The 26,786-nt window shown below is 39.4% G+C and overlaps 1 protein-coding gene across 2 annotated transcripts; it reads right to left on the bottom strand.

Moving 5' to 3' along the window:
• Positions 1 to 586: 586 nt before the first annotated feature.
• Positions 587 to 8,272, bottom strand: LOC112991915 (transthyretin). 2 transcript variants are annotated; one of them, XM_026114734.2, is made up of 4 exons: positions 8,117 to 8,272; positions 7,056 to 7,195; positions 2,172 to 2,307; positions 587 to 864 (listed from the first exon to the last, which is right to left on the bottom strand). In XM_026114734.2, the coding sequence occupies exons 1-4, from the start codon at positions 8,183 to 8,185 to the stop codon at positions 757 to 759; spliced, it is 453 nt and encodes a 150-aa protein (XP_025970519.1). In that variant the 5' UTR covers positions 8,186 to 8,272; the 3' UTR covers positions 587 to 756. The 2 variants fall into 2 exon arrangements, with proteins under 2 accessions (XP_025970519.1, XP_025970518.1); XM_026114733.2 differs by having other exon boundaries at positions 7,056 to 7,240; positions 8,117 to 8,228.
• Positions 8,273 to 26,786: the final 18,514 nt, after the last annotated feature.

Raw genomic sequence — 26,786 nt, 5'->3', positions numbered from 1 at the left:
CCATGAAAGCTGCATGCTTTGAGATGGATGCTATTTTGGAACTGTCTGCATTGTTTACAAGAGTTGTGTAACTGTGATAGAGTCCAGAAATCAGGGAGGAGAGTAATCAAACAAAGAATTGTTAAAGACAAACTTTTGTAACACATGAATTCAGCTGGTATGTAGTCATCCCAGCAGGCTCTCAGTGTAAAGAGAGAAACTCCAAGGTCAGTGACAAGTCAGTACTGACTGTTTCTGAAAGACATTGTTTCATTAATGGTCTCTTTAGTTTCTGTAATCCTGTTAAACAACAGTTCTTCTATTTCAGGATATTTTAAATGCAATATGCCTTCAGTCTACAGAAGTCATTACCAAAGCCCTCAAACTCTGATCAGTTTATCAACAAAAATTATTTGGATCATAGTCACTCTATAGCTTACCTTTTCCTGTTTCTGAAATTATGAAGAGAATATTAAGATGATATTTTAGGCATTTTTTTATAAAGGCTAGAGATTTGACTTCACAGAAATTTAATTGGAGTCCTGTTCATTGAACACAAACCATGACTCTTTAGAACATAATCAAACTTCACTAATAGAATCAAAACTGTTTTAAAGAAGAAACATTTTATTGACTTGTCTGAATTTCTGCCAGGTTACAAAATGATAAAAACTAATGTAGCAAAAAGATAAGCCATTAGCAATAGGAAAAATTTTCCTCCTAAAAGCTTATAATAGTTCTAGGAGAGGAGGATGTTTCTGTAACGACAGTACATGTTTATTCCTGGGGATCACTGACAACAGCAGTGGTTGAATATGAGAAAGGACTGAGGAGAGCTGCAATGGTGTAATGACGGTGACCAGAATCATTAGCAGTAAACACCACCTGGAAAAGAGAAAATGTGTAGTCACAACGAAGAGCGTATGTTCAAAACTACCTTAACAGTCAGATTTAGGAAGCATGCTCTATTTCCTGTGTAGAAAACTTTGTTGATTTTGTTCAGTCAGTTCAGTTCAGTTTTAGCTTTGTGAAGTAGGTAGTCCTAAGAAGAGATGGTTCCCCTAAGAAGGTAATTATTTCAAAACTAAAGATATACTGAGGCATTGAGAGGTGACTCAAAGCCTGTTGAAGTCAATGGAACTCCCACTGATTATATTAAGTTTTAAAGTCCCAGTTTGTAAGGCTTGCTGAAGATGAGGAATTTGAGAGATTTGGACCCAGGTCTATAAAAAGACTTGGCCATGGTGAGGCTAGGAGGTACCTAGCTCCTGTGTCAGGTATGCATATTTCTAGTTTGTGATGTGGAGTGGGAGGGGGAGGTGACTCAAACAACCAGTAAGAAAGACAGGTGAAATTCTATCCATTGAACCTAAATACCACCTCTGTGGGAGGCCTCCAAGCAAGGCTGAACTTCAATGCCTGTCTTTTGTTTTTAACACAGCTGGTGATGGGGCAGTTCTTAATGCAAGAACCTAGTGACTGGACTTGCTAGAACAGGGAAAGACCCAGACTATCCTTGTCCTCAGGGAATTCAAATTTGCAGCTCTCAGAATCAGGAGCTTGGGACACCCAGCTCCCAGAAAAGTGCCTTCATCTGGGTTGAGCTCCCACTTTCTTCAGCTCTCTTTAGTCTAATACTTGAATTATTTTCTGCACCATGACATGCTTTCTACAAAAGTTGCATATTTCAGTCCTGATCATTGTTAAAAATGCACATAGAAAAGACTTTTTTTCTCTTCTAGTTATAGCTCATGTTAGAATGATCTAATCATTTCAGATGAGGGAAATGAGGGAAATTTGCCTGATTTAAAAAGAGTTATTTTCCCATAAGATGGGGGTTTCCAAATCTCTATATTCTTTCAGCAAAAATAAAAATAATCTTTTTTTTTTTTTTTTCCTTTAAGATTATATGCTGTTGAGTAATGTACCTCTTTTTGGCTGAAGGTCCCTACTGGTGTAAATGTGCATAGGACTACCTTGAAAGAGCTGAATCAGTTTATATTTGTACAGAAGCTGGCTTCTTGCTTTGGCGTAGTTGATTATGAACTGTCTTTATTTACACAATACTACATGGTAGTGAACTATTTCCCTGAATAATGTTGGTCCTTCAATATCAAAGGACTGTATTTGTTCTTTCCAGCTAATGCTACTACACAAAATAGAGCTCATTAGGTATATTTGCAAATACTCACATCAGCATATTCATGGAATGGAGAAAGGCCAAGTCCCTTCCAGTAAGAGCTGGTGTCAAACTCAACCCTGTATATTCCTTCTACAAACTGTTCTTCTGTTGTGAGCTCATGGATCTCCCCATATTCTGTGGTTTTCCTGTAATGATAAAATAGCTCTATAAATATTTTGTACTGTCATTTAGATGCATAACAGAAACAAGAATGTTAAATAGCACAGATGTTGCACAGCCAAATTTTACATTCAATTGTATACAATTCTATATTGAATTCTACATCTAATCATCCAGAATAATTCCCTTCTGTGTAGTGTATGAGTCCATACTGCAGAGAATGTCCTTGCTACCAACTCATCCATATACATCACAAATCAAAGCTGGCTGTCTTTTTTTGGTCATTGCTGTTGCTATGGCAGGGATTATAGCTAAGGCCCCTGTTTTAATTTCGTGTTTAACTTGTATCAGGTGCCCTCTGGCATGTTTAGTGGCTTGGGAAGAGGATGGTCATGATGAAAGGCAAGATGCCAAATCGCAAATTATAGTTAAAGAGAAAATGGAAATTTTAATGGGAAATGATTTTATTCACTAAATACTGGTCTCGAGGACTAAAGGTTTTACATCTGAATACTAATGCATTTTTATGTGACCCTGAATGACAGCATCTTGGAACAGTGATTGAGCATCACAAGATTTTATTAATTTGAATTAAAATGCCTCGGTAAAAGAGCAGGGGTCTTTTCTACGACGCGTCACGTGAATGAGCAATAGGAATTCCCAGCTCAGAGAGCTTATGGACTCAGCTTGCAACGTAACACTATGAGTGAATGAAATTCAGAAGCAACAAGAAAATAAAGCTTGCATTGCACATTATTTGTTTAAAAAAGAGCAAGCTTTGTATGACAACTCTTTAAATATTTACATATTTATCTCTTAAAGCCCTTCCTTCTGTTCTCGCTGCTTGTTTGTTGTATTTCTGAAATTTCTTATCAATTTTTATATCTATTTTTATATTTTTTCCTCTGGAAGTTTTTATAGGACATTTCCACTCTTTATAACTGCCTAATGTAGTTGAAGAAGGAACAAAGAAAGCCTTGGCTTGAAGAATTAACAGGACTTGCCAGTCCTATGGCAAGGAGTAGAAAACAGAAGAGTGTGAGGAGGAAGAGATGGAGGGAAGAACGAAGCAAGGTACTGCTTGTCAGAGAAAGAATCAATTGTGCTATTGTGGCTTTTGTTTTCTTCCTCAGCCGCCTCCTCCTTTGTCACATTTGGCTGTCTTTGGTTAATTGCTATGAAAGATGGAAATTCTGAATGACGGAGCTTTTACTTTAATTAAGAAGTAGTAGGATTGAAAATCCTATGGTACTTCTCATGTTTTCTTACATCTGAGTTGTAGCTGAAGTCTGACAAATGTCTCACTGGTCCAGCCTAAGTGAAATCAGTGTTATCCAGAGTAGACTAAGCCCTGTTTGAAAGATGGCTCATGGGCAGTTTGTGACATGCATGCATTTGTTTTATTTTGTTTTAAATAGTACTTCTTGGTTTAACTTTTATTACCTTAAAATAAGGCTTAAGAATTCACTGGTGAGTGCTCACATATATTTTTGAAATTTTGAAACAGAATTGTTCAAATTCTACAGAAGTGTTTAGAGTACAAGTTAAACAATTCACATACAACTGTTTATAGGTTGGATAGTCTAGACACAGTCCAATTAAAAGGAAAAAAATGGTGTCTGACCCAAAATCTTTGTTCAGGTAAGCAAATGAATTTCAATTTGAGAAAAGTGTGCATGCAGCTTAAACGGTGCTTTCTATAATTGGCTGTCCCAATGTTGTGGATGTTAACAATCCAGAACAGTAAGGCAACTGGAAAAAGAGTTTGCTTAAAGATTCTTGTCCCCTACTTGTAGTTAAAGGCACTTTCTTAATTTTAGTGATTAAGTGATATCCATCTAATGTTAGTGGTGCATCCTTCAGAATTGCTGCTGTGTTGACAGCCGGCGGTATGGAGTGATTCAGAGGCTTGACAAAAAAAGCACAAAAGAGGATTCCCTACATTAGGCCCTGGTAGCAAAATAGCATGAGTGATTCCGTCAGAGCATCGCTTGTGTATTTCTGTCTGAGTAGAGGAATAAAGTCAATATGGTTGTTCATCCTTAATAGCCTGTGGACCACCAGCATCTGCTAGACTTGCTTCCAAATTAAGAGCTGAGTTTAAAAGACTTTGGTTTTCCAGCAAAGAATTTGCAGAGCTCTACCTAAGATACTATGGCTGCAGCCTAGATCTCAGTCTGCAGTCCCTTATCCTGATTCTCTTTTTCACTGTGTCTGGACTATAGGTGTATATTGTGACCAGGTTAAATCTGTACTAATCTGTGCAATGATATCTGTGATCTATTGAGAAACACACTGCATTGCGACAAACTATACTTTCATATATAAGCAGACTGCTGAGGAAATATCTCTACAAAATGAATTATTGTCTGGAGGGTTTTTGTTTGTTTGTTTGCTTTTTTAAACAGGAAGGGGGAAATAACTCCAAATCTGCTGCAGTTGTCGTCTTTATTTTTTTTCCTTTTTTCTTTTTTCTTTTTTTTTTTTTTTGATGATTCAAAACCTAGGTCGTATGTGAACTATGTTTTGTGAACGATATGGTGAGATCTATATTTCCAAAAACATGAGAGAAGATCAAAGCTGGTCATGGGAAGAATTCATATAGAACCCAAATCACATGCTTCCTAGGTCTCTGAGCCCTAAAGCTCTCCTCAGTGTCTCTGCTGGAGTTAGCTTTTATGGCATATTTTTGGCTGAACTAATTTTGAATAAGCCTCTTAATTAAGTCAGCTGTTGCTATTCTAGCTTTCTCCCTGCCTTTTGAATACTATTATTCAAAATTTAACAGTTGCTAGGTGCTTTTGCTTAATTCCGTAAAATGGGTTAGCACAGTAAAAACAACAACAAAAAATAATAACAGTACAAAATAAAAAATCTATAGATACTTGTACAAAACAGGACACTTTTCCATATGCATCTGCTAGGTACCCTTCATGTAACTTCAAAATATCATTAAGCTAAGGATATAAATCCTGACAGGAGTAGTTACAGCTAGTTTTTCTTGATTACATTCATATTTTCAGCTGGTTTATCTCAAAGAAACTCTGGTTTTCTCAAAAGAAAAAAATTGCAACTACACATGAAAACCCAGTTCAAACGAGTGTCATCTGCTAAAGTCAACAGCATCTCTAAAAGCAGCCTGAGTTAATTTGCAAGTCAAAGTAAAGGTCAAAACCTTCACCTGCAGCAGGATTAGGGTTTAATGTTCTTTCCTTGCCTTCCCCCAGCAAAATGATTCTCCTTTGCCTATGGTTAATCTTCTCAATTCATTTTGAAGAAGTGATTTGATTCTCTCAGGGGTGTAGTGACCTAAAGTATGAATAGCACTTTGGTGGATCCTGGCTAAGTAATGCAGGATTTGGCTTCTTATGCTTATTAAGAACAACATTGCAGAGTGAACAGGGCAAAACGGTTCTGCTCAAAAAGTGAAGGCATTTAACACTGATATTGCATTTATCTTATTCCTCTGTAAATTGTCCTTTATATTACATGTTCAAGACCACTTGATGAAACATCTGAAATAATCTAGATTTCCTAATAACGGCAGAGATACGCACCAAAGACAAAATCATAGGCTTGTTTTTTCTTTCTTTGTAAGCAACCTGACATTCTTATGGGGCTTAAAATATATAGATCTATTCTGAGAGTCATGTCATGTCATGTGTAGTCAGTCATGTATAGTCTAGTCTGAGAGTCACTAGATTAACACTCAGTATTTGGGAATGGGAGGCGTTAGTTTCTCCTCAAGCCTCCTAAGCTCTTCTGTTCCTTTGCAATAGGATAAGGTTTTTAGTTTTGAGTTTTATGAAAAACAAACAAACAAGATCCCCCTCCAGATGGAGACAAAGGTATCTCCGTCCTTGTAGTCGTCTTCTCTGTTTCTTTCTTCAGCTTCTATGTAAATCATGCAGTTGAATTTGTTGGTGGATCATATCCTTGCTTGCACTTGTCATTCTGTGCTTGATTATCTTGCTGTTACTACAGATTTCTCTTGAATTATTTAAAATTAAGATTCAATGAGCTGTTACAATGAAACTTAAATGCCTGAATATCTTGCCTATTTGTACTTTAGTAAATCATATCCGTCTGTTCTCTATACTGTTCCCCCAAACTGAAGATAATAGTATTTGCTTGTCTCTGCATGATGTTTTGAGAATGCTTTGTAAATATTAAGCTGTTATACTAAAAAAGCCATGAAAGTCTATAGATGAGATGACAAAAAAATACTGTGGGCACGTTTCTGTGTTGCATTACACTGGGATTCTTTTAAACGTTCTGGTTAAGAAGTTTCTTCCAACTAGCATGTTTTTTGCACTGGAGAAGAATGTTATGAACTTATTATTTGCATGTGTAGAGACAAAGCTTACAGATTTTGTATGTTACTGCTGCAAATAAAGCTCTATATCTATTACATATCAAGATAGTAGCTTAGTCTGGATTACATATAAAATTCTGTTAAATAAGGTTTTTTTTTCTTTTTGTAGAAAGGGAAGATAGTACTGAAGCTAAGAGAAAAATATTTACATATTAAGCCTATTCCCTTACAAAGGTAAGATGAGCATTTCAAAGTGATTTTGCAGTTGATATGTATTTCAATCCTGGGCATGTTCCACTTACTGGTTTTAGACCAGAATTCATGTGCTTTTAACAGCGATAGTGACTTGTGTGGTAGAAAATGCATTGGTTTTTTTCTGATCACAACTCCATTCCCCTTATTGCTCATTTGTTTGCACAAGGCACCTGGAAAATGGGTTCATAACACCACATAACTTACCCAACAGCAAAGTCCTGCCAGCTTCCATCTGCAGCCTTTTTGAACACTTTAACCGCTACATTGGCTGCCGGACTTCCTCTGACTGCATCCAGCACTTTCACCATCAGAGGGCATTTGGAATCAACAGAACCATGGGAGACCTTGGGGAAAGCAGAAGACATTGTGTAGGAGCTGTTCACCAGCCCCTGCAAAAATCTTTCACAGAGAAGATGAATTCTTATTGTACAATTAATATTGACTTAAAACCAAGTTATTTGCCAAACAGTATTCAAAGCTAGTTCTATTCTAGTTTTATCAAAACATCTATTCCTTACAGCAGAGTATCTTCAATCTCTTTACAGATCATGTTATGTTACACACACTCACTCACTCATTCACTCACTCTTACATAAATATGAACATACATATATTTTCATCACTCTATCACCATTCCTATCACCTATCTGTAAGGAATGACTGCATGATAAATATTTAAAGCTGCATGTGACCCTGGGGAAATAGTACAAGGAATACATTGCTGTCTTGTATGTGAGCTCTTACAAAAACAGTAAATCATTATAAGTGCAGGCAGAGAATCTTAACTTAGGCAACTGACAGAAAAATACCTAAGCCTAAAATGACCTACAAATACTTAAGATATCCCTAGGGCTGAAAGAATATTGGTTTCCTAAACTTTGTTATGTTATAATGAATTCTTAGTCATACTTTAAAGAAATCTTTTTATTTCTTTAGAGATAACAAAGGATATTTGGTGAAGAAGGTAAAGCTACCACTATATTGAAGATATAAGATATGAGTCACAAAATGATAGAAATAAGATGAAATAAAGGTCATGTTTCCTAGATCCCAGACCCTTTCATAATATCCTAAAATAGATGACTAAATGGCAAAAGAAAGGTTTTAATAATTTTGAAGAAGCTCCTTGAAAAAATTCGTAGTAAAATAACATTCCAAAAAAAAGTCTGATGGTACAGAATTTCAGGGGTGGAGAGGATGCTAGTCATGTAGAAAATTTAGATTAATGTTCTTGTAATCACTGAGTTTGAATAAAAAAGACTCACCAGTGGTGCGGCTTCAGAGAGAAATACCAGTCCAGCTAAGAAAAAAAAGAATGTGGAATGGAAGGCCATTCTGCTTGCTGTTAGTGAGTCTTGGTGCCAGTAGCTATGAGCTGGTGAGATTTGGGATTTTATACCCAATCCTACAACAAAACAGGCTGCTTATTGGGTGCCCATATGACTCCAAATCTGCTGATTCCGATTATTTGCTTAGTAAACAGTCCAATCCAGAGTCCGTCCATGCATAGCACAGCCATTGCAGTCAGTGGAAGTTTTGCATGTGGAACTACTGCAGGATCAGTAGAGCAAAGAGAATAAGTAATGGACACAAACATGACCCTTGCCTGGGAAGATTAGACTCGTAGAATGCCCTCCATGAAATAATGTAAATGATCTTTGTTTGCCCAGAAGTCCACCTAATTCGAGGAGATCTTATTTCCCTTTTCCTCAGATTGTGTGTGATAACACCCCAGTCTTTCTCTACACTCACTCCATGTTTGTCCCCAATATATTTAACACTTTCTGAAGGCTAATTTTGAAGGATAGAAGCAGCCTCGCCACGGAAAGTTAAGTTTGTTCGTTGTTTGGCTCAAGCAGTGCTAATGGGCCACTGTGGGAGACAGATTCCCGTATGTGCCCCTGCCTGTTTAAAAAGAGCAACCTTTCTTTTTGAAAACTAATTTAAATAGAATCTGATACCATGCTGCCTCTCATCAAAAGAAGTAGTAGGGGAAGGCAAGTCCTTCTGAAGTCAGCAAGAAAACTTCAATTAACATCCCAAATGATCAGTGGCAGTTGTGGTAGTATAACATAACATAAATAACAGCTGATTTCCTAGGATGAGGATCTGTCTTGACTATTTTTCAGCTAGGCATTGAGGCTTCCTCTTAGTTACTGGAAAGAGACACATGGAGAGATCTCTGGAAGGTAGAGGTGCAAGGAAAATGAAATGAGTCATCTCTCCTTTTCTTGCTCCACCGACCCCAGAGGGAGCCAAGGCAACTAGTATATGCTAGTCGCTTAAATTAACATCTAGTTAATGTTCTAATTGTCAAACTCTTATTATATTAGCAGAGTTATGTTTGCTCTGAAACAACCATTTAAGTAAAAGGAGTTTCAGGTATGAACTCAGTCCCAGACTAAATTGAAAGTGAGAAGGTACAAATGCAGGGTGTAGACATGGTGAAGTTGGGTTTCTCTGATTGTATCACATAAGGATTGTACACACTGTGCTAACTGAAAGAAACAACCTCCTTTGGCTTTTCCTTCTCTGCATGTCCTTCCTGCAAAACAACACTGAGTCTATGCATTTGTTTTCAGGAGGTAGTATACTTAGCTTTTACCTGATTTCTTGAGACAGTATTCTAATGAAAAGCCATTCTGTCTCTAACTTGAAGAAGACTATGATGACAGTCTTAGAAAGAAGTCATGGAGGCATTCCCCACTATCTTTCATGCCTTCAGACTACTTTATGTGGTCAGTTCTCTTTAGGCAGTGCTGCTTTAAAAAAAAAAAAAAAAACTATAACACAGTAATCTTCTGAACTGGAATCAAAGTGCCCTTTGTACTTAAAGCAGAATAGGCTAATACATAGGTAGCATTCTGTGGTCATTCTGCGTGCATGTGAGAGTCAACGCAAGAAGTCCAGCCGTGACAAATCATGCTGAGATCTAGTGCTTGTGGGATCCATTCAGATCCTGGAGGGGAAAATACTGCTCTTAGATCTATGCGTTGATGCTTTGCTTCGCTATTTCGCTCTCATTGTTTGTAAATGTCTCTCTGAAGCAGCAAAGCTCTGTATGTCAGGAAGAGACGTGATCTGCATGCTAGTGCAAGTAGATTGCCCTCTCATCTGTTATCAGCTGTTTGACAAAAAAAGAATGCCAAGGAGCTAATGAAATTGCCACTTGCCTGCATCTGAAATTGCTCTGTTGTGGGAGAGTGATTTTAAAAAGAAAAATCAATTATATTTCTTAGGTTTTCCTGCAAGATGCCAGTTTCTGAAAAAATCAGGTCTATGGGGCTGGTCTATTTCAACTGTCAATGTTATCTATTCTACTTTCTTCTTTTATAATACTGACCTGTTGGCAGCTGGTTTTCAAAATGCACAAGGAGCATGGGAAATAGTAACGCCAAGCATCAATTTTTTTTCTCCTCCTTGATTTACTGTTTTTTGGTCTTTCCCCATCCCACATAATCTAGGTGGGGATGCTGTGACTATTAGCAAGGCCACCATTCTGAAGGGTAACTAGACTCTGTGTGTGTTTGTGAATCCCCATTCATACATTCTGCAAATAACTACATTATTGCTGCAAGCTCTAAGATATGAGTGGAATCAGTGAGAAGGTAAAAGTGTTAATGTTTCTCTGAGCAGGAAGGCCATGGAACATACAAAATTTTTTATAAAATTCTATTAAAATCTCACATTAACTTAATTTAAAATTACTATATCCTGGTAAAACTGATGATAGTTGGATCTTCCTCCTTCCATTGTCACCTTGAACCCTTTAGCACAAATAGTGCCAATGAAGTGCTATAGGTAAAATGTGTGAGAGGGTTCAGGAATTTGGGATTTGGAATAGCTGGCCAAGGAGAAAGGTGAACAGAGTATTAGCTGAAAAAAAAAGGCATCTGTTTGGATTTAGAGGAAATGATGACATTGAAGAGAAGGTAGAGGCTTCTCCTACTTGGCTGACTTTTAAGTGGAGAAGGATGCAATGGTTCTAGAAGGACATGGCTGCAAAATTATCATCATCTTGATTGAGTTTGCTTGTAATGGAAGAGTTTCTGACAATAGCATCTAACTGGATTCTACAATTTTGAGGAGTGTACCAGCCTCAGTGAATGGAATCTTACTACCTTGAGGGAAAAACGGAGCATGTGACTGTGCGGGGAGAAGGAGAAAGGGGAAGACTAACTGCCAAGCATCCAGCAAGTGGTGATTGATAGTTGTCAGTCTTTTATTGTTAAAACCTTTCAGTGCAATGGGAGTCCAAAGCTTGTAACCTGAATAACTTATTTGCCAGACAAAAAAAAAAAAAAAAAAAAAAAAAAGGGAAAGAAAAAAAAAAGAAAGTGAAATGAAAAGTGGCCAAGCACTGAGGACTAATAGGGTTGGGAAACTCTTGGCCTACTGAAAGAATAGGGAAGCTTCCATGAAGAGCAGGAAGCTGAGCAGCTCTCAGAGTCTTCGTTGGGAGTATGCATGTCCCAAGGAAAGCAGAGCAACACACAGCCTTATACACACGGAGCCCAACTGTAAGAACAGAGTAAATAGAGTCACTGAAAGCCCCTCAAAAAGAGATATTTAGGAAACCTGCTGTGGGAGGAGTAAGAGGGTTATATAGCTGATGTAGAAATAAAATAAGGCTATCTGGGCAGAGGGGACACAAACAACTCAGAAAAATGGTGAGCAAGAGATATGGGGGAGTTGCTGAGACACCTAAAATAAAGGAAGTAGCATATAAGGTGATTAGAGGGCTGCAGAAGAAAAAGGCAGAGTCCCTGCTGTGCCCAGTAAGCTTGGCCTTATGGAAGGCAAGAAGCATGAAACCCTCCTCAGTCATGGAAAAATTTAGATAATCCTAAAATATGTAAATACTTTAAGGCTTATCTGAATTCCAAATCAGTTGAAGGTCATCTCTCAAGAATTAGAATTAATGCCTATTTTTAATGAAAACATGCTCCCCACTTGGAATCATTACTATGTTCAGGTCAAGAACAAACATGTCCCATTAATTCTCTTATTTACATCACAGCTGTTTTCCAACTGCTTCACAATATACTTCTCTCTTCTATACACTTCATTCACACACTTATGCTTATTTTCTATAGGTAAACACCTTGCTTTCTACACCATTCCCTTCTATTTGATTTTACTTAGAAAGCTAACTACTTCTACGTGACAAAATGCTCAGGTAGGCTGGAATGTCTGACTGACCATAAAAATCTGTAAGTTATACCTAGCTTAACTGCTCATGTAACATCAGAGGGAAATGGCTCATAGATGGTAAGCCGTTCAGTAATTTAAATAGCACATTTTCCAAAGAATTAATGAATTCCTAAACACTAGAAAAAATCCTTCCTATATTATAAAGATGTGAAAGATTCTTTCATTTTCCTGGAGCAACATTCCGATAGGACTTATACGAAAAGACCTGAGATTTACTTCTTAATGAAGTTTGTCTGAACTTTCTGAACTAGAGTCAAGAACTCTTAAGTTTTACTCCAGTGGTCTGCCACTAAATTGCTGTGGCAGAACTCTGGCAAGTCAGTGAGTGCTCAGTACAGTAGTTGCTGAGGTATGTGATAGATTTGCTGTTGAATTTCACTATTTGCTAGATTTTGTGCCATTTTCCAAGTCAGTAAAGCTAGGGATAATACTTTCCTAATTAAAAAATGTGCTCAGGGAGGTTCATGTTTCAGCTTGAATTTTAATTTGTAAAGAACTGCATAAGAAACAGTGGCATTTTAGATGTGTATGGTGTGTGCATGTTTATCATTCCACCACTCATTTTTATTTTGTATAAGGAGTATGTTTGTATTTAGAATTTTAATGATCATTCTTGATTTGCTTTGTTTGTAGGACTAACATTGGTTATTTGAATTGGGCATACTTCTATCTCTTACATAGGAAAATAAGAAATTCATCCTTATCTTGCATATTATATCAAATCAAGCTAGTTTGAAAAAGAGGAAGTTTAAAGTGTTAAAGGAGTTAGAAGAGAGATGTGTTAGGTTAGGTTTCAAGTACAAAATCACATTTTTATCATCTTAAGATTATGTCTAGGGAGCATCCAAGCCCAAAGTCCAGAAAAAGAAACATCTAAATAGATGACTGTTGCTTTGGAGCATTTTTAATTTATGAATTCACCTGGCACTCATTCATGTGTGCAAGCTTCTGCTATGAAGTGTTTAAACTCCAACTTCACTGGGCTCTGATCACTAAGAGGTACTATCTCGTTAGCTGCCTCTGTAGTCCATATGATCCCTCTAAAATAAACTTCTGTTCTTCAGATTTAATAAGTATTCAAGTCAACCTCCATCAGTCTAGACAAGTGTTTGAAAAAGAACAAAATCAATGTATATGCAAAGCTAATTGAATAACTCTTGTGCCAGCCCTGATGCCTTGACCTTTCACATTGCTGAAAAATTCTTTGAACTTGCCATGAGATCAGTGTTTTTAAAGGTCGATTTCTTTGTTAGCAAAGTGATAAGATGAATCGGGTTATTAGTTTATTTTGTGTCCCGTTCTTGCAGTAGGAAGTACAAAGTAAATTAACATGATGCAAATATTTCTGATAGCCAAAAGTAATAACAGAATCCACGCATTTCATAAGGTCTTAACTAGGCTCTTTTGAGACCGTATGAAACTTTTTAAAGAGAATCTCCATAAACGCTTGATTTATTCCCAGTGGATTGAAAATGTCAAATGATTAGAAATGTCAAAATGTCAAATAATTAGATCAGACATTGCTGACAATGAAAATCTTCTCCTAGCTATTATGATCATTATCAAAATTCTGTAGGGTTAGATTACAATCTTTTCTTAGGTTATATATATATTTGCTGAAGGTCCTATATCAGCTATTGCAGCTATGTACTTTGCTCAGCATTTTGCTGTTTAAGATTGTAAAATGCTGAGTCAAAGGCTTTATTCCCAGGCACTTCATTCTGGTACCTGAATACAAATAGATGTGTGGAAATGCCTGTTTTTCCAGCATGCAGGTCCACCTGGGTAGTCTCTTCAGAAGCTTCTTCAAATTTGCACAGGATCAAATTAGTCATTGGTTAATGGCTAATTTTCCTGTAATGGCATTTACATTACTCAGTTCTTTCTTTAATGAAGATCAGTCTGTGCAGATCAACCATTTAGATTCATCTGGATGCGTCTGTGATGTGAACTGTAAGTTGAGACTGCCTGTGAGCGCGTTCACGCTCTATCACATAGCCTGTGCTGTCCGGTCCTCCTAACCTTCCCAGTGATTTGCCCTGTCTTGGAATAAGATCCTTCTCTGTCCTGGAATAAAATTAATGGGGCATGTTGTTGAGCAGGAAGCCATCAAGTTGTAGAGACAGTCATGTGCGTGCTGATCACACATCTATGCTTTTCTTTTTATTAATTGAACCAGTGCCTGTTTCCTGCCAAAAGCTTTGAGGAAATGCTATGCTAATCATTTTATCTCATAAACAATGTTCCTGAATGTACCATGGGCTTCTCTGAACTTTTGCATCAGCTTCCGAGTCCATTTACTAGATTTACTGGTCTGGCAAAAACAAATGCATCTGTGCATGGCATGAAAATCGATTTGAGAGGAAGCCCCATTGTATCTTTTAGAGAAAAGAAAGAAAAAGACATCCCAAAAGGGCAGGGACAGAGCAGATTATGACCCTTATGTATGATACAGTAATATCTTCTGTATTTTATTTTTTCTCTTTATGCCTTCCCCCAACTTTTAAGTACAAGGATCAAGTATACTATACCATTTAAAGGAGAAAAAGTGTTGAAGAAGGCCTATGCGCTGTTTTATTCTGCAACAATATGATACACAAGCAGAAGAAAAGCAAAAAAAAAAAAAAAAAGAAAGAAAAAAAAAAAAGAAAAAGAGGCAATAGCTGTTGTTGTAAACCAGCCACTGCTCTTCGACTAGATGAGCTGAGCTAAAAGCTCAAAAGCAGATGTGATTCCCAAAGCAGATGTGAAAGCTAACTCTGTGAGCAAGGTACAAAGTATGTGCTGAAGGAATACTCCAAAAGGTAGCTCTGAGATTCCTAGGCTTTCTCACTACATTGCCAGTAAATGGAGCTAGTTTTGTACTAAATGAGACAAAATTAATTAGTACACTTTGAAATGCTGTGGGCTACATGAGTTGAGTTAGCAGGAGATTAACTAGCAATCATTGATTGGTATATTGTATGGAAAAATACAGTTTGTGTATGTTCTCACATATATACATACACAAATAAAGTCTCTTCCATATGTATTGTGTGAAGTGCTGTCTGCCAAGAGCTACTTACATACCTGCAAACACAAACTTCTGCTTTAAATGGACAAATAAAGGCTACATTTTTTTTTTTTTGATTAAGCCTCTGTGCTTATAATACCCTTTACCTACTGCCAGCCTGGCTGGGAGTCCAAATTTTGATCATGCAACAGGAACATGCTGAGGTTTATAGAGTGCAAATTTGTGAATAGTTCAGTGTGACATTTTCTAAGGTTTAAAATAGCAGTTTCTTTACTCAGCATCTCTAAACTAGCTTCAAAAATGTCTTTTATAGTACATAAATAAAATATATACCGTGCTGTGGGTGCCGTTTAGTTGGAGATATGGTTCTTGCACTTCTATTCTGGATCTATATAGACAATCGCAGCTATTGTAAAACATATTTTTTGCAGCTGAGGTATGCATTTCATTCCTGGGGGGTGTGTGTGTGTGCGTGGGCGCGCGTGTGTGTGCGTGCGTTTCTTGGGGATCGTAAACCACCTCTTTCTTGGTCTGCACAGTGCATGGGACCATCATATGCTATTGCTGAGAAACTGTTCAGTCATTAGACTTTGCTACAACAGTAATGAAACAGGGCCTTGCTGTGTGTTTAGGATAAACTCAAATAGAACAGCCACCTTATCCACCAGACCTCTCTTGTGTCAGAGATATGTAGTGTTCAGCTGGTGAACAGCAGCTGGTGAAACAGCAGCCAGTCAGATCTCTCCTATAGTTACAAAAAACAAAACAAAACAAACCCCCACACATTTGTACACAAGGAAGTTTTAGTTCCTGAATCAAATACCTTCTTTTAGAAGGCTGGAGTCCATGCAGTGATTTTAAATATTGTGCAAAAAGCACAGTGCAAGCAGTGATCAGCAGCACTAGATGAGTCTCTAGTGAGTATCTCAGGGGAATTCCCACTGCCTACTGTCATGGGACATGAAGGGCCCAAACAGTTTCCCACAACTGCTCATTTTCCTGGCTTGAAGCAGTTTAAACTAGTAGCAGAGCTGCCCAAACCCGCTAAAATTTCACTTGATGTTGGATGTTTGTCCACTGAACACTACATGCAAATGACTTAAATTCAGTATAAATCTTTCATATTCTGGCAATTAATTTAAACCCCTTTCCTTGCTTGGCCCTAAAATCTATATTCTATAATGCAGATTATGCTGTAGAACATACCAGTGAAACATGCCATCCCCATACTTGTGGGGACATTTTTGCCTTCAGAGTTTGAGCTTTTTGTATCTCTGGGGAATTCAGTGTTGAGTAAAGTCATTCAAGAAAATCTGGAGTCCTTATAGTAAGAACTGAAATTGTTGTACTGATCTTTCTAACAGCAGTTCCCAAACCATGGCTTGTGAATCACTCCTGCTCTGAGTGGCCACTGCGTTTGTGTACAGCTGATCGGGGGACTGCACAAGGATCCCTGCTCAACAGAACCTGCCATGTGGTGCCCTCCCTGTTTGTAGGTCAGCACCATGGTCCCTTCACTAGTATGCAATGCTGCACGGCACCACATATCTTCCTGAAACTGCATCACAGCCCAAAATGCTGGAGATCAACAGTGGGCCACCAGAAGCTATCTTAGGGAATACGTACTGGTAGACTAAGTTCCTTTAATCCCGTTTGCCTCTGTGATTTTCCCCTCCGAGTGAGTGTGTTTCAGAGGAATTTTAATCCCCTTTCATGTAGGCCAGAGAAGGCATCATGGGTAGAAGCTTGTCCAAATCTAGGAGAGAAGTTACCACAGTTTATGTTCACATACTATTTTAATCTGAACTAAGTCTCAAGTGTAGCCGAATAGACAAGTCCTTAGGATCTCTTGGATCCCTGAAAATGCTTTGAAATGTCAGATCAAAATCTTTATCCACTCTTGCTAATTAGCATTCTCCCTGAAGAGAGGACAAAAGATTTTGGATGATTTTCTCTATTGTGTTTTCTCTCACACAAGCCAAAGGATTTGCTCTGCCCTCAGTATTAGATTTCTCGATATCGCAAGCTGCTACTTTTTACTGATGATTTCCTCTGAGCTTGACACTGATAGCTATTGGGCTCCTGGTGACAGGGAATAAGTGAATTTGAGCTGTTTCTTTAAAAATGCTACTTAGCTAGTAGGTGCTTCAGTCTTTGAAAAATGATGCAAGAAGCATAGCCTGAGAAGGAAAAAACTCACATCTGTTATCTGCGGAATATTAGATTATAGATTAATTTGGAGGGTTTTTTTTTTCTTTTAATAAGTATCAGCTTGATAAGTATTGAAGTGCCTCCTCAAAGTATGAAGAGCCACATGAAAAGGGGAGCATATACTAATTTTGCTCCTTTTTTGTACTATTACTTGAGCAAGGCTGTAAGTAGCAGAAGTGTGTAATTGCTAGTCACATTCTTTGCCGCTAAGCAATTTTGTGTGTCTGTCTTTTTTTTTTTTTTGAAAACCCAGGATTGGTAAGCAAAAGTTGGGACAAACTCAGTACAGGAAAGCCCTGAGCCATACATGGCTTAGCATAGTTTTTAATATAGTTTTCCCCCCCACCTGAAGTGGCATGCAAAACCAGATGTTGCATACATATAACTGGCTTGTGGATGGAGTGTTCATTACATATTTTACTGCAAATCTGTACATAATCTATCAACACAGATGCAATTGTTCTGTGAACCTCCCCTCATCCCCCAGCTCTTTTAAAAGCCAGGATTCCTCTTGCTCTTTGTTTTGCTCAACCACCCAAAAAAACAGAGGAGAGGAAGCAAAGTGCCCTGTTCCCCATGCCACTGTGGTCAGGTTGGGCTGGGAACGAATAGTTCCAGATATTTGAAGCAAAATTGTGTCATGCTACAGAGTGACTCTGTTAAACAAGATTCCTGGGTCTAGCATAGGCAGATCTTGCCTGTTTAGTTTTAGAGCAAAATATCACTGTAAAAATGAAAAAAAAAACCAAACCCTCCTCCTTGACTGAAGATAAACAAACCTGGCAAAACAAACTTTTTTTTTTTTTAACATGTAAATATTAAACGAAACTTTCATTTTAACAGCACCTTTGATTCTATTGCCCTTTGCCTGGAATACCCTCCTCTCTCTGCTCTGTTGCTGGACAGCACTATTGGGCTGGGGTCCCATCCCTCCAAGAGTAAAGGGAATACCTTCCTTTACATGGGAAGAAGCTCTTGTTGCTGAGGTCTTGTCTCTGAGGATAAGGACGCATGCAAAGAAAAGACAGCAGAACTGCGCTATGAGGGAGAATCTGCTTCTGGTTTTAATGACAAGCAGGGCATGCAGTCTTACCAGCTTCTCTGAGATGTGCCTGAGTCTGGGTGTCAGGCAACTTCTAATGTGTCTTTTAATCGCCTCTTTGGCCACAGATTCATAGCAATTTTGCAAAAGATGTCGGCTTGTCTGGCTGCTCCAGACTCCAGACTGTTATTTAAGCAGCAGAGGAGAAGAAAAAAAAAGGTAAGAAGAAAAAAAAAAAACAAGTCTGAGATGTAAAGAGAATGGTGGAAGGCACCTAAATCTCATATTCTCTGAGATGGTCAAGAAAAATAGTTGAACCTAGGAGAGGGCTGAGGTTGGCTGGCACTCTTTGTTGGTTGTTGGGTGTCTCTCAAAAATCAGATGAAGGCCAGCAGCTCTGGGTAGGGGTTGTTGCAGTATGAAAATGCCCTTTTGCACCATTCTTTTTGCATCTCTGTGACATTGTGGATCCTCTAAAAGGTGTTATGACTGACTGTTGATTGTATCCACCAGTTAGGAATAATTTCTGGTATAGCAATTTTGGCCCACAGGTCTCTTTTTCCACATTCTTCCTGCTTAGTATGTATGATTTAGTAACACAGTTCCTAGATGTATTTGCTTGGTTTAATCCAGTGTTTCTGTGGGTAAAATTTGCTAATTCTTATAAACAATTTTATTTGTCCTGTTGAGCTGGACTTTGGGCAACTCGAAATTCAGGTGTCTGCTTAACAGTGCTGAAAGCCTGTACTTGGAAAACCTGCTGAGCCTGAGGAGGTCCCTTTTCTCCTTTCTCCCCAACAAAAAGAGGAATTTTAAGTCACTCTGGCTTTCTGTCCTCAATTTGTAATTCTGTTGCTAAGTGGCAACAAAAGAAGATTATCGGATCATAGATTAACAGAAACCTCTATTCAGTGCTCTTGTGTAATTATGCATTTCATTTACTTGTTTGAGAAAAGCATTTTACTTGCTCTAGTACTTGCTCCACCCTTACCCTCCATAAATCTGTTATCCTTGGAGACTCGTTAGTGCCCTGACAAATCCTCCTGCTGACCTTCCTTCCCATGGTCAGCCTCAGTGCCTGACTGCAGTTCTGCCTAACGCAGGGACGTGGCAAATCTGTGCTCTTGGGCGGGGGTCTCAGGAACTAAAATCATGCTTAACTTTAGGCCTTCGGAATGTTTTATTTCAGAAGAAAACAGAAATAAGTGTATAAAATAGTTTAGAGAGTTCAGATCTTTCAAAAGCCTCCGATGTGCTTCCTCGATCAAGAAACTCCTCATTTCTACTTCTCATTTCCCAGCCAGTGCAGCTGCACTCTCTAAAGAAACAGAAGTGGACAAGCAGCCTCAGAAAGTGGAGGAAGAAACCCATGTGCCCAAGATGATTATCAGATGGTAAGGGAAAATTCTGACAGAAATTGCCCACAGTGAAGTTTGAGAAAGAACCTGTGAAATGGCATGAAAAAATTAGGAAACAGCACAACTGGCTGATATCAGGGTTGTGAACAGAAAGGCAGTCTGAGAAGGAGATTTAGTTTGTCAGCTGTGAGGGATGGAGAACTGTGCACAGCATATGCATTCACAGATCCACAAGGAATTCAGGCTATCTGTTGTAGGAGAGCATTCAGAATTTGCTTTAGACTATTTTCAAAAATGGGTTTAGACTATTTCAGGTAAAAATGCTGCAGTGAGGGGAACAATGAGAGGAAGGGAAGACAGAAAAAAGTGCAGAGCTGCACTGGGATCCATCCCTGAGTGAGGGCAAGGAAGTGAATATGAGCAGAGCATTCAATAAGAGGGAGTAAGAGGAGGAGGAGGAGAATGACTTGGGTAATTTAGAAGTAAAAGGTGGCATTTTTATGGAGGAATATTGGGAAAAAGCTGCAAAAGCAACAGAAGGGAAGGACAAAAAAATGAGTCTGTTAAAATCAGTGTGGAAGGAGAGTGGTAAAGAAAGTGATATGCTTTCAGGAGATGAGGAACACAGATGGCCATGCAAATAAAACACAGAAACAGAAAATAGCAATGTACAGAGAAGCAGTTCTGTGGGCAGTCCAAGTATATCTGCTTTACAGGGAGACTCAGCATTTCCTGAGTCTCTTATGCAGATTCTTGAGTGTCCTAGGGAAGTAACAACTCAGGAAAAAGCAAGGTTCAAGTAATCTTTTCATGGGCAGTCTCTATGTTTTAAGATGCAGATGGCATCAAGCATATGCTACCCAGGTGCCTTTGCAGGGCCTCATGTTTTATGGACATCCTGCTTTAAGGAGCACCTAAAAAAGGAAATATCAGGCTTCTTGTGTCAAATTTAGAATGAATAAATACACGCTGTCCTTTTTTCTGAACACTTTTGTCATCCTCTTGTCACCCCACTTTGCCTCAGCTTTGCATGTAACTTCTCTTTGGAGGCAACTCTGTGCTAATTTCAAATAAGACTGTTTGCTAACATGGGTTTCAGCTAAGCAGCCACAGCCATTTGTCAGGGTAGCTGGTGACTAGTGGAAAGGGATGAAAAATGGGAATTCCTTTTGCTGTGATGTGCTGATTCAGCTGGTCAAACACAGGCAAACATTCACTTTGCAATTCCTACCCTGGCACAGATTTTCTTCCAGGTATGTTATAATACCTCTGTCAGACCCAAAGGAGAGATTTGGATTCAATTTCTCTTCTTCCGTAGCAGCAAGCTGCAAGAGGTGTTTGCTGCCCTAGGGGCTTTCTTGTCTTGGTCGAGCTCCTGAGTGAGGATAGGAGGTAGATCACTTTTCTTCCTCCCTTTGGATCTTCAGCTCCCAGATTCAATTTTTGGAGGGATTTCAGTTTGAACAGGTGGAACTGACTTCAGCATGGCAGTGCCCAGGCACTGCTTCAAAAGTGCAGGATCTGGGAGAACTTGCAATGTGGAGATGCTGGAAAGCGGAGGAGACAGCAGGATGAGGGGCCAGTGTGTGTTCAGTGGTGATACACACAGATCCTACTTTCAGCTGCTGCCTACACCAGCAGCCTGCTTTTTGAAAAAAGGGGTTTTGCAAAAAAGGGTTTTTGCCTAGGGTCAGATAGGGTTTTTCAGCTGAAGTCATTCCGGAGATAAAAAATAACCTTCAAAAAGGTTCAAAATATAAAGAACATTCTCTTTTCTTTTCCTACAGACAAATATATAATCCTACTGCCTTTGTGACTAGTCATCTGCAATCTAAACTCCATCTTTGGCCATAGGAGTCAAAATCTAAATTCCTTAGACTCATGAAAGCTAAATGGCTAGGACCATTGCAGCCTGGCTATTTGTTGGAAGATGCAGTTATGGCAGAGTGGACTAATTGACCCTGAGCTCATAATTACATACATTTCCCCATATGTTTGCTGTGATTAAACAAAGGCAAGCAATTCTGATTAGACTGACAGTCACCCTTCATCCCAGGCTGAGCTCAGCTCAGAAGGAACAAGAACTGCTAGGCTCCTTCTTGGTGCCCTTGCCCAGATATTGAAGGAAATACCCACTGAGGGTATTCTCCCATGAAGCAAACATACACTGGTTTCATGAAGGCTAGTAAATCTGTTATGAATCTTCCACCACTAATGGAGTGGAACGAACAGGCTGTGAAACAGAAGCACTGAGAGAAGAAAAGTAGATTATGTGGAAAACCTGCCAAGTAAAGGAGAGAGAAAGGGGGAAAAAATGTACTGCATTGCACGATACATAACAAGACTGTTACCTTTCCAAGGGAGGGTACCTACTGTGCTTCTTGCTACAATTTTTGCCTCTGATCCTTTCTTCATTTTTGCTGTTAAAACAAAAACAAAAACAAGATGATAGCCATTACAGACATCCTTTCTAAAGCTGTCGCTGATCAGTTGTTCCTTTCCAGCCAGGATAACAGTCACACATAAACCATCACACAGTGAACTGGGATGTGTATTTATTTTCCTGTAGCGTGGTTCATTGCCTGTGTATGCCTAGCACGCTGGTATTGCTACCTCAGTATAAAACCATGCAAAGCTGAGAGGGAGAAGAGTGAAGGAAAAGGGGATGGAGTAGAACTGCGAGAGACTGTGCTCTGGCACTGTGTGATGATAGGACCAATAGGAAAACTTACAGCTCACCGGGGCAGCTTGTATTAGCCATGCGAGCTACAGTTCTATTAATCAGATTGGGTTTTGTTTTTCTTTTCATTACATTGATTCTAAAAACTTTTGTAAGAAAAATACCATAAGCATTTCCAAAGGGATTTGTCCTTTGACAACAGGAAAGCATTGGTACATTGCCAGGGAACATCTTATTTCAGAGATTAATGATAATGCTGGGAAATCATTATTCTTTGGAAGGGGTTTGTTACCTACGTGAAATGAAACACCAGAAAAGATAGCCCATATAACAATCCAGGATGTAGTTCTTTATTCTTGTAGTCTTTATTGAGCACACTTTTTAATGGCAATAAAGATTTCTTTTTAATTGAGCTAAAAATCTTTCTTGATGCAACTACTGTGAAAAAGCTTAGCTGCTTGTCTTTATTGTTCACCTCTTCATATTGTTGACTGTGAATACATTTTTGGTAGCTTCTCTGCTGTTGATCCCTTGCAGGTATTTTTGTAATTAAGTGTTTTCTGGTGTCATCATGCGACCTGGACTACTACACGTTCTGCTGATCCTCTATCAGACTTCCTGTTACCAAGTATTTTTGAGTGCAGAAAGGTGTAGCACACGTGTAATAGCAGGGTGCCACCTGGTGGTGATAGTGAGCTACAGCCCTCCAGTTCCTACTGTTTTTTTGATCCCGGGAAATGACTTTTCTTCAAGCTTGGTTTATGTTGATGCAGGGTAGGGGTGGCAAAGCTGAAGGGCCTCTCTTGCCTACGCGAGGCTCCGAAGGGCTGGCTGGCTCTGGCTGAACCGACGTCCCCAGGCGGTGTCATAGCGGACATGGAAACCTCATCGCTGGGCTGGAGGAAGGCGGGTGATGGTCCGCTTTCCACCTTGCTCTGAAGTAACTAATACAAGGGGGTCTTACTCAATGCCTGCGAGGCTGGAGACATACAGGAAACAACAGCATAAATACTTTCTATAATACTCCCTGCTGTAGTTTTACCAGAGTGAATATGGAGCCCGGCTTTCTTGTCATCAGCAGTCACCAGAGAACAACTGAGAGCAGCTGCTCATTTTTTTCCCCCATAGAGATGGATGTACATAATGAGTCTTTGCATTAGAAAATAATACATTTTAAAGTAGCAAGAAAAAAATGAGTTTGAGCTTTGTGCTTTGCTATACAGAAGGAAAGATTTAATGGTTCTGTTTCAAGAAATACATTAAACCTTTGGTGGTTCTAGGAAAATAGCTGATCATCTGCTGGTAATAAATATAATAATACAATTAAGTTTTCAAAAACACCAGGGAAAATGCGTGCCATTCATCTATTATTGTGATTCAGAAGCTTATCTGTTGTGTCAGGGCAAGCCAGCCATAAGCAAGTAAAAATCATTCTGTCACCAAGGTAGAAAAAGAAAGAAAAATACTGAAAACAGTTTTTCCTTCCCTCCAAAAGCCTGGATTTCTTTTCTAATGCTCCACAAACAAACTGAATGCACTCAGATAGGTCAAATTGTCAAACTCTAATTTTATGAAGTGATACAAACAGACTGAGACAGAAAATTTAGCAAGGTACCAAAGCAAGAGTTCATAGTGATGGTTGCCTTTTACCTCTATTCTAGTTATTAGGGTAATTTTCGTGAGAGGGAAGACCTGTGTTCAGTTTCATTCTTCCCTTTCTTTAATGAGACTGTCCTAACTAAAAGCTTCAAGGATGCTGTGAGATCACTCCTCTTGGACTTGTTTCATATGGTATCAAATATTAAATACTCATTAATTAAGAACAAGAGTGTGTGAGTGATTCTCTTTTTTCAGGACATGTCCTTAAAGTCTGCTCCAGCTCGTTGCCTCCTCTGATTTGCATTTCTTCAGTTCCAGCTGATGGCTGTTACTTACTCTGGAGTGGAGTAAGCTCAATAAGCGATTCCAGGAGCACCACTTTTCAGGATATCTCTCCTGGAAAAAGGTATCTGGAGCATTTAGGGGACAATCACACTTTTATTCATCTAACATATTTGACACTAAATACTATTATTATTTTTTTTAAAAGATGCCTGAAAAACCTCAAACAGAATACTGAACAGATACCTTTTTGGGTTTTTGTTTTTGAGAAAAATATATAAGCTAGGTAGAGTGTAGGGAGAAGAAACAGCCCCTCTCTGGTTTACCAAAAGCATGCAAATTAAATATTCATTTTGATCCGTAATTCAACTCTCCCACATCTTGTTTATAGGAAGGAAAAAGGAGTCAGGTCAAAAAAAGATCTTTAATTGTCCTGTTGTGTTGGCAGGACTCGTTTGGGGCCAGATTCAAAAGGAGTGTGAGAAGTTTTGTGTACTTCCTGCTGTTGCAAAAGTCAAGTTTCCTGGCTACAGGACAAAATGTTGGGTGCATCACAGACGATACATGACAAAATAGAGGGCACCTGCACACTGAGCAAATCTCTCCCTGCCAGTATTAGCTGTGTTTGTCAGATGTGAGTTACATCAGGTGCAATGCATCATCTGGGAGATACGATTTGGCTCTGTCTAAAAGCTAATGCCGTAAGTACATAATTCCATCTACTTGGAAGCTTTGCTTTTCATTTTCTTTTCAAGAAAGGATGAAAGCAGTAGCTGATAATACTTGCTGATAGAAAAGAAAAAAGAAAAAAAGAAAAAAAAGAAAGACTTACTTTAGAGAGGCAGTACTGAGAGCTTTTCAGGATCACGAGAAATAAGGGAAGTTAGTAAGGCACTAGCATGACCTGTGTGGGCATCAGGAGAAGGTCGTGATGGCAACCAGCAAGGCTGGAGCCAAGTTTGGCTGAAGGTAGCCCACGTATTGCAGATCCCAGGGGCCCACCCAGAGCACTGCTGTACCCCATGCCTTCATCTTAGTGACATTTTGCCCAGAGCCACGTCACTGGCACTGAACTGCTTCCAGCAGCTGTCCTGCCTTGAAGGTCCACCCACCAGCCCATGCCATGTAGCTACTCCCATGTGCCCCCTTCAGCAGGAAAAGGGTAGTTGCATCCCTCAGGGGGCCAGACTGAAGGTCTGAGGGAGGCCGTCTGCTGGAACGGGCACTGTCCTCCAAAACTCCTGCACTCTCTGAGAGTTTAAACTTTAGCCGTACTGCAAAGATCTCAGATAATCATTAGCCAGGGAATCGATCAGGTTCGTTGCTTAATCACCAGGAGGTGATATCTCATCTCTGGGTTTTATTTGCTTGAGATAACACTTCTAAGAGAAATACTCTGATGAAACATCTGAATCGTAGGTCAGAAACCAGCTTGTAGAAGAAGTGGCAGAGATTATACCCCCCCGCCCCGAACACGCTGCAGAATAACTGTTTGCCACGCATTTTTGTTTGTTTGTTTGTTTGTTTTTCCAGAGAGCATTCACAGCACTTTCTGGAGACATTCCCACTGTTCAGCTGAAAGTAGTTTCTTGTATATGTGCTTCTTGAATGGGGAGTTTTTAAAGTGAGGATAACCTCCCCACATACCACCCCCATGCAGTGGAGGAATGGATATCCAGCCCTGCTCTGCCTCAAAATTACATGTGCAGCTTTGACTAGTTTAGTGTTTTTTCAGGTTGCAGAACAGAAGACAGGGTACAATGCATTGAGGAAGATGGCATAGGTCACTGGTATCAAAACCTGGTACAACTGGTTTAATCTGAATACTCTGGGACTGCAAAACCCAAGGACCTCTGGCATTCAGCTACTTGCCATGGAGTTGTACTTTTTGGCTGGCAGTCAGCAGAGTGCCTTGCATGCTGTGGTGCTCTGTGCTGCAGCACCTGAAGTCAAGTGCTCATTTTGGGAGCAACTTTCAGCATCTATATTTCTGCATAAACTGTAACCCCAGCTATCCCCCTCCCAAGGTGGGGCGAACTGAGTATGACTTTCAGTGGCAGACTTGCCATCTGAATAGCTCCTGAGCCAGTGCGGGCACCAATCTCAAAGGTGAGGCCACCTGCTGAGAGTTTGCCTTTGAAACCACTGCCTGTTCCTCACTGCTTCAAGGAGTGTAAGAGATGGTAGCAGCTACCACCAGCTGCGTACCAATAACGTCCAGCTGTTTGTTGGAAGAGGGATGCTCATGGGAGGGTTGGAGCACTGGTCATGTATTATTTGGCAGGCAGGTCCCTGTCCGTTGCTGCTGCTGCTGCTGTTGTAGAGAAAGAGAGAAACTCCTAGTTTCTTCTCATCCAGTAGCCTCACTAACCTACTATCTCAACGGTTTTCTTTTTCCATGCACTTGCCCAGTGTTCCCTTGAAGCCAAGTTAACTCGATCATTCACAGCAGCTCTTGTTACAAGCCATGTGCTTCATCTTTAGTTACAGGTGTGGATTTCCACACAGCGCACATATTCATTTGGAGCATCCCATG

Source organism: Dromaius novaehollandiae, chromosome 2, assembly GCF_036370855.1.
Source record: "Dromaius novaehollandiae isolate bDroNov1 chromosome 2, bDroNov1.hap1, whole genome shotgun sequence".
Classification (NCBI taxonomy): domain Eukaryota; kingdom Metazoa; phylum Chordata; class Aves; order Casuariiformes; family Dromaiidae; genus Dromaius; species Dromaius novaehollandiae.
This window is presented reverse-complemented; position numbering and strand designations above follow the sequence as displayed.

Excerpts from the sequence above, each read along its gene's own strand:
- LOC112991915 (XM_026114733.2), bottom strand. The coding sequence starts at position 8,185 with ATGGCCTTCCATTCCACATTCTTTTTTTTCTTAGCTGGACTGGTATTT. Across the intron at positions 7,241-8,116 it reads TCTCTGAAGCCGCACCACTG|GGGCTGGTGAACAGCTCCTA; the intron begins GTGAGTCTTTTT and ends AGATTTTTGCAG. Across the intron at positions 865-2,171 it reads CATTCCATGAATATGCTGAT|GTGGTGTTTACTGCTAATGA; the intron begins GTGAGTATTTGC and ends TCTCTTTTCCAG.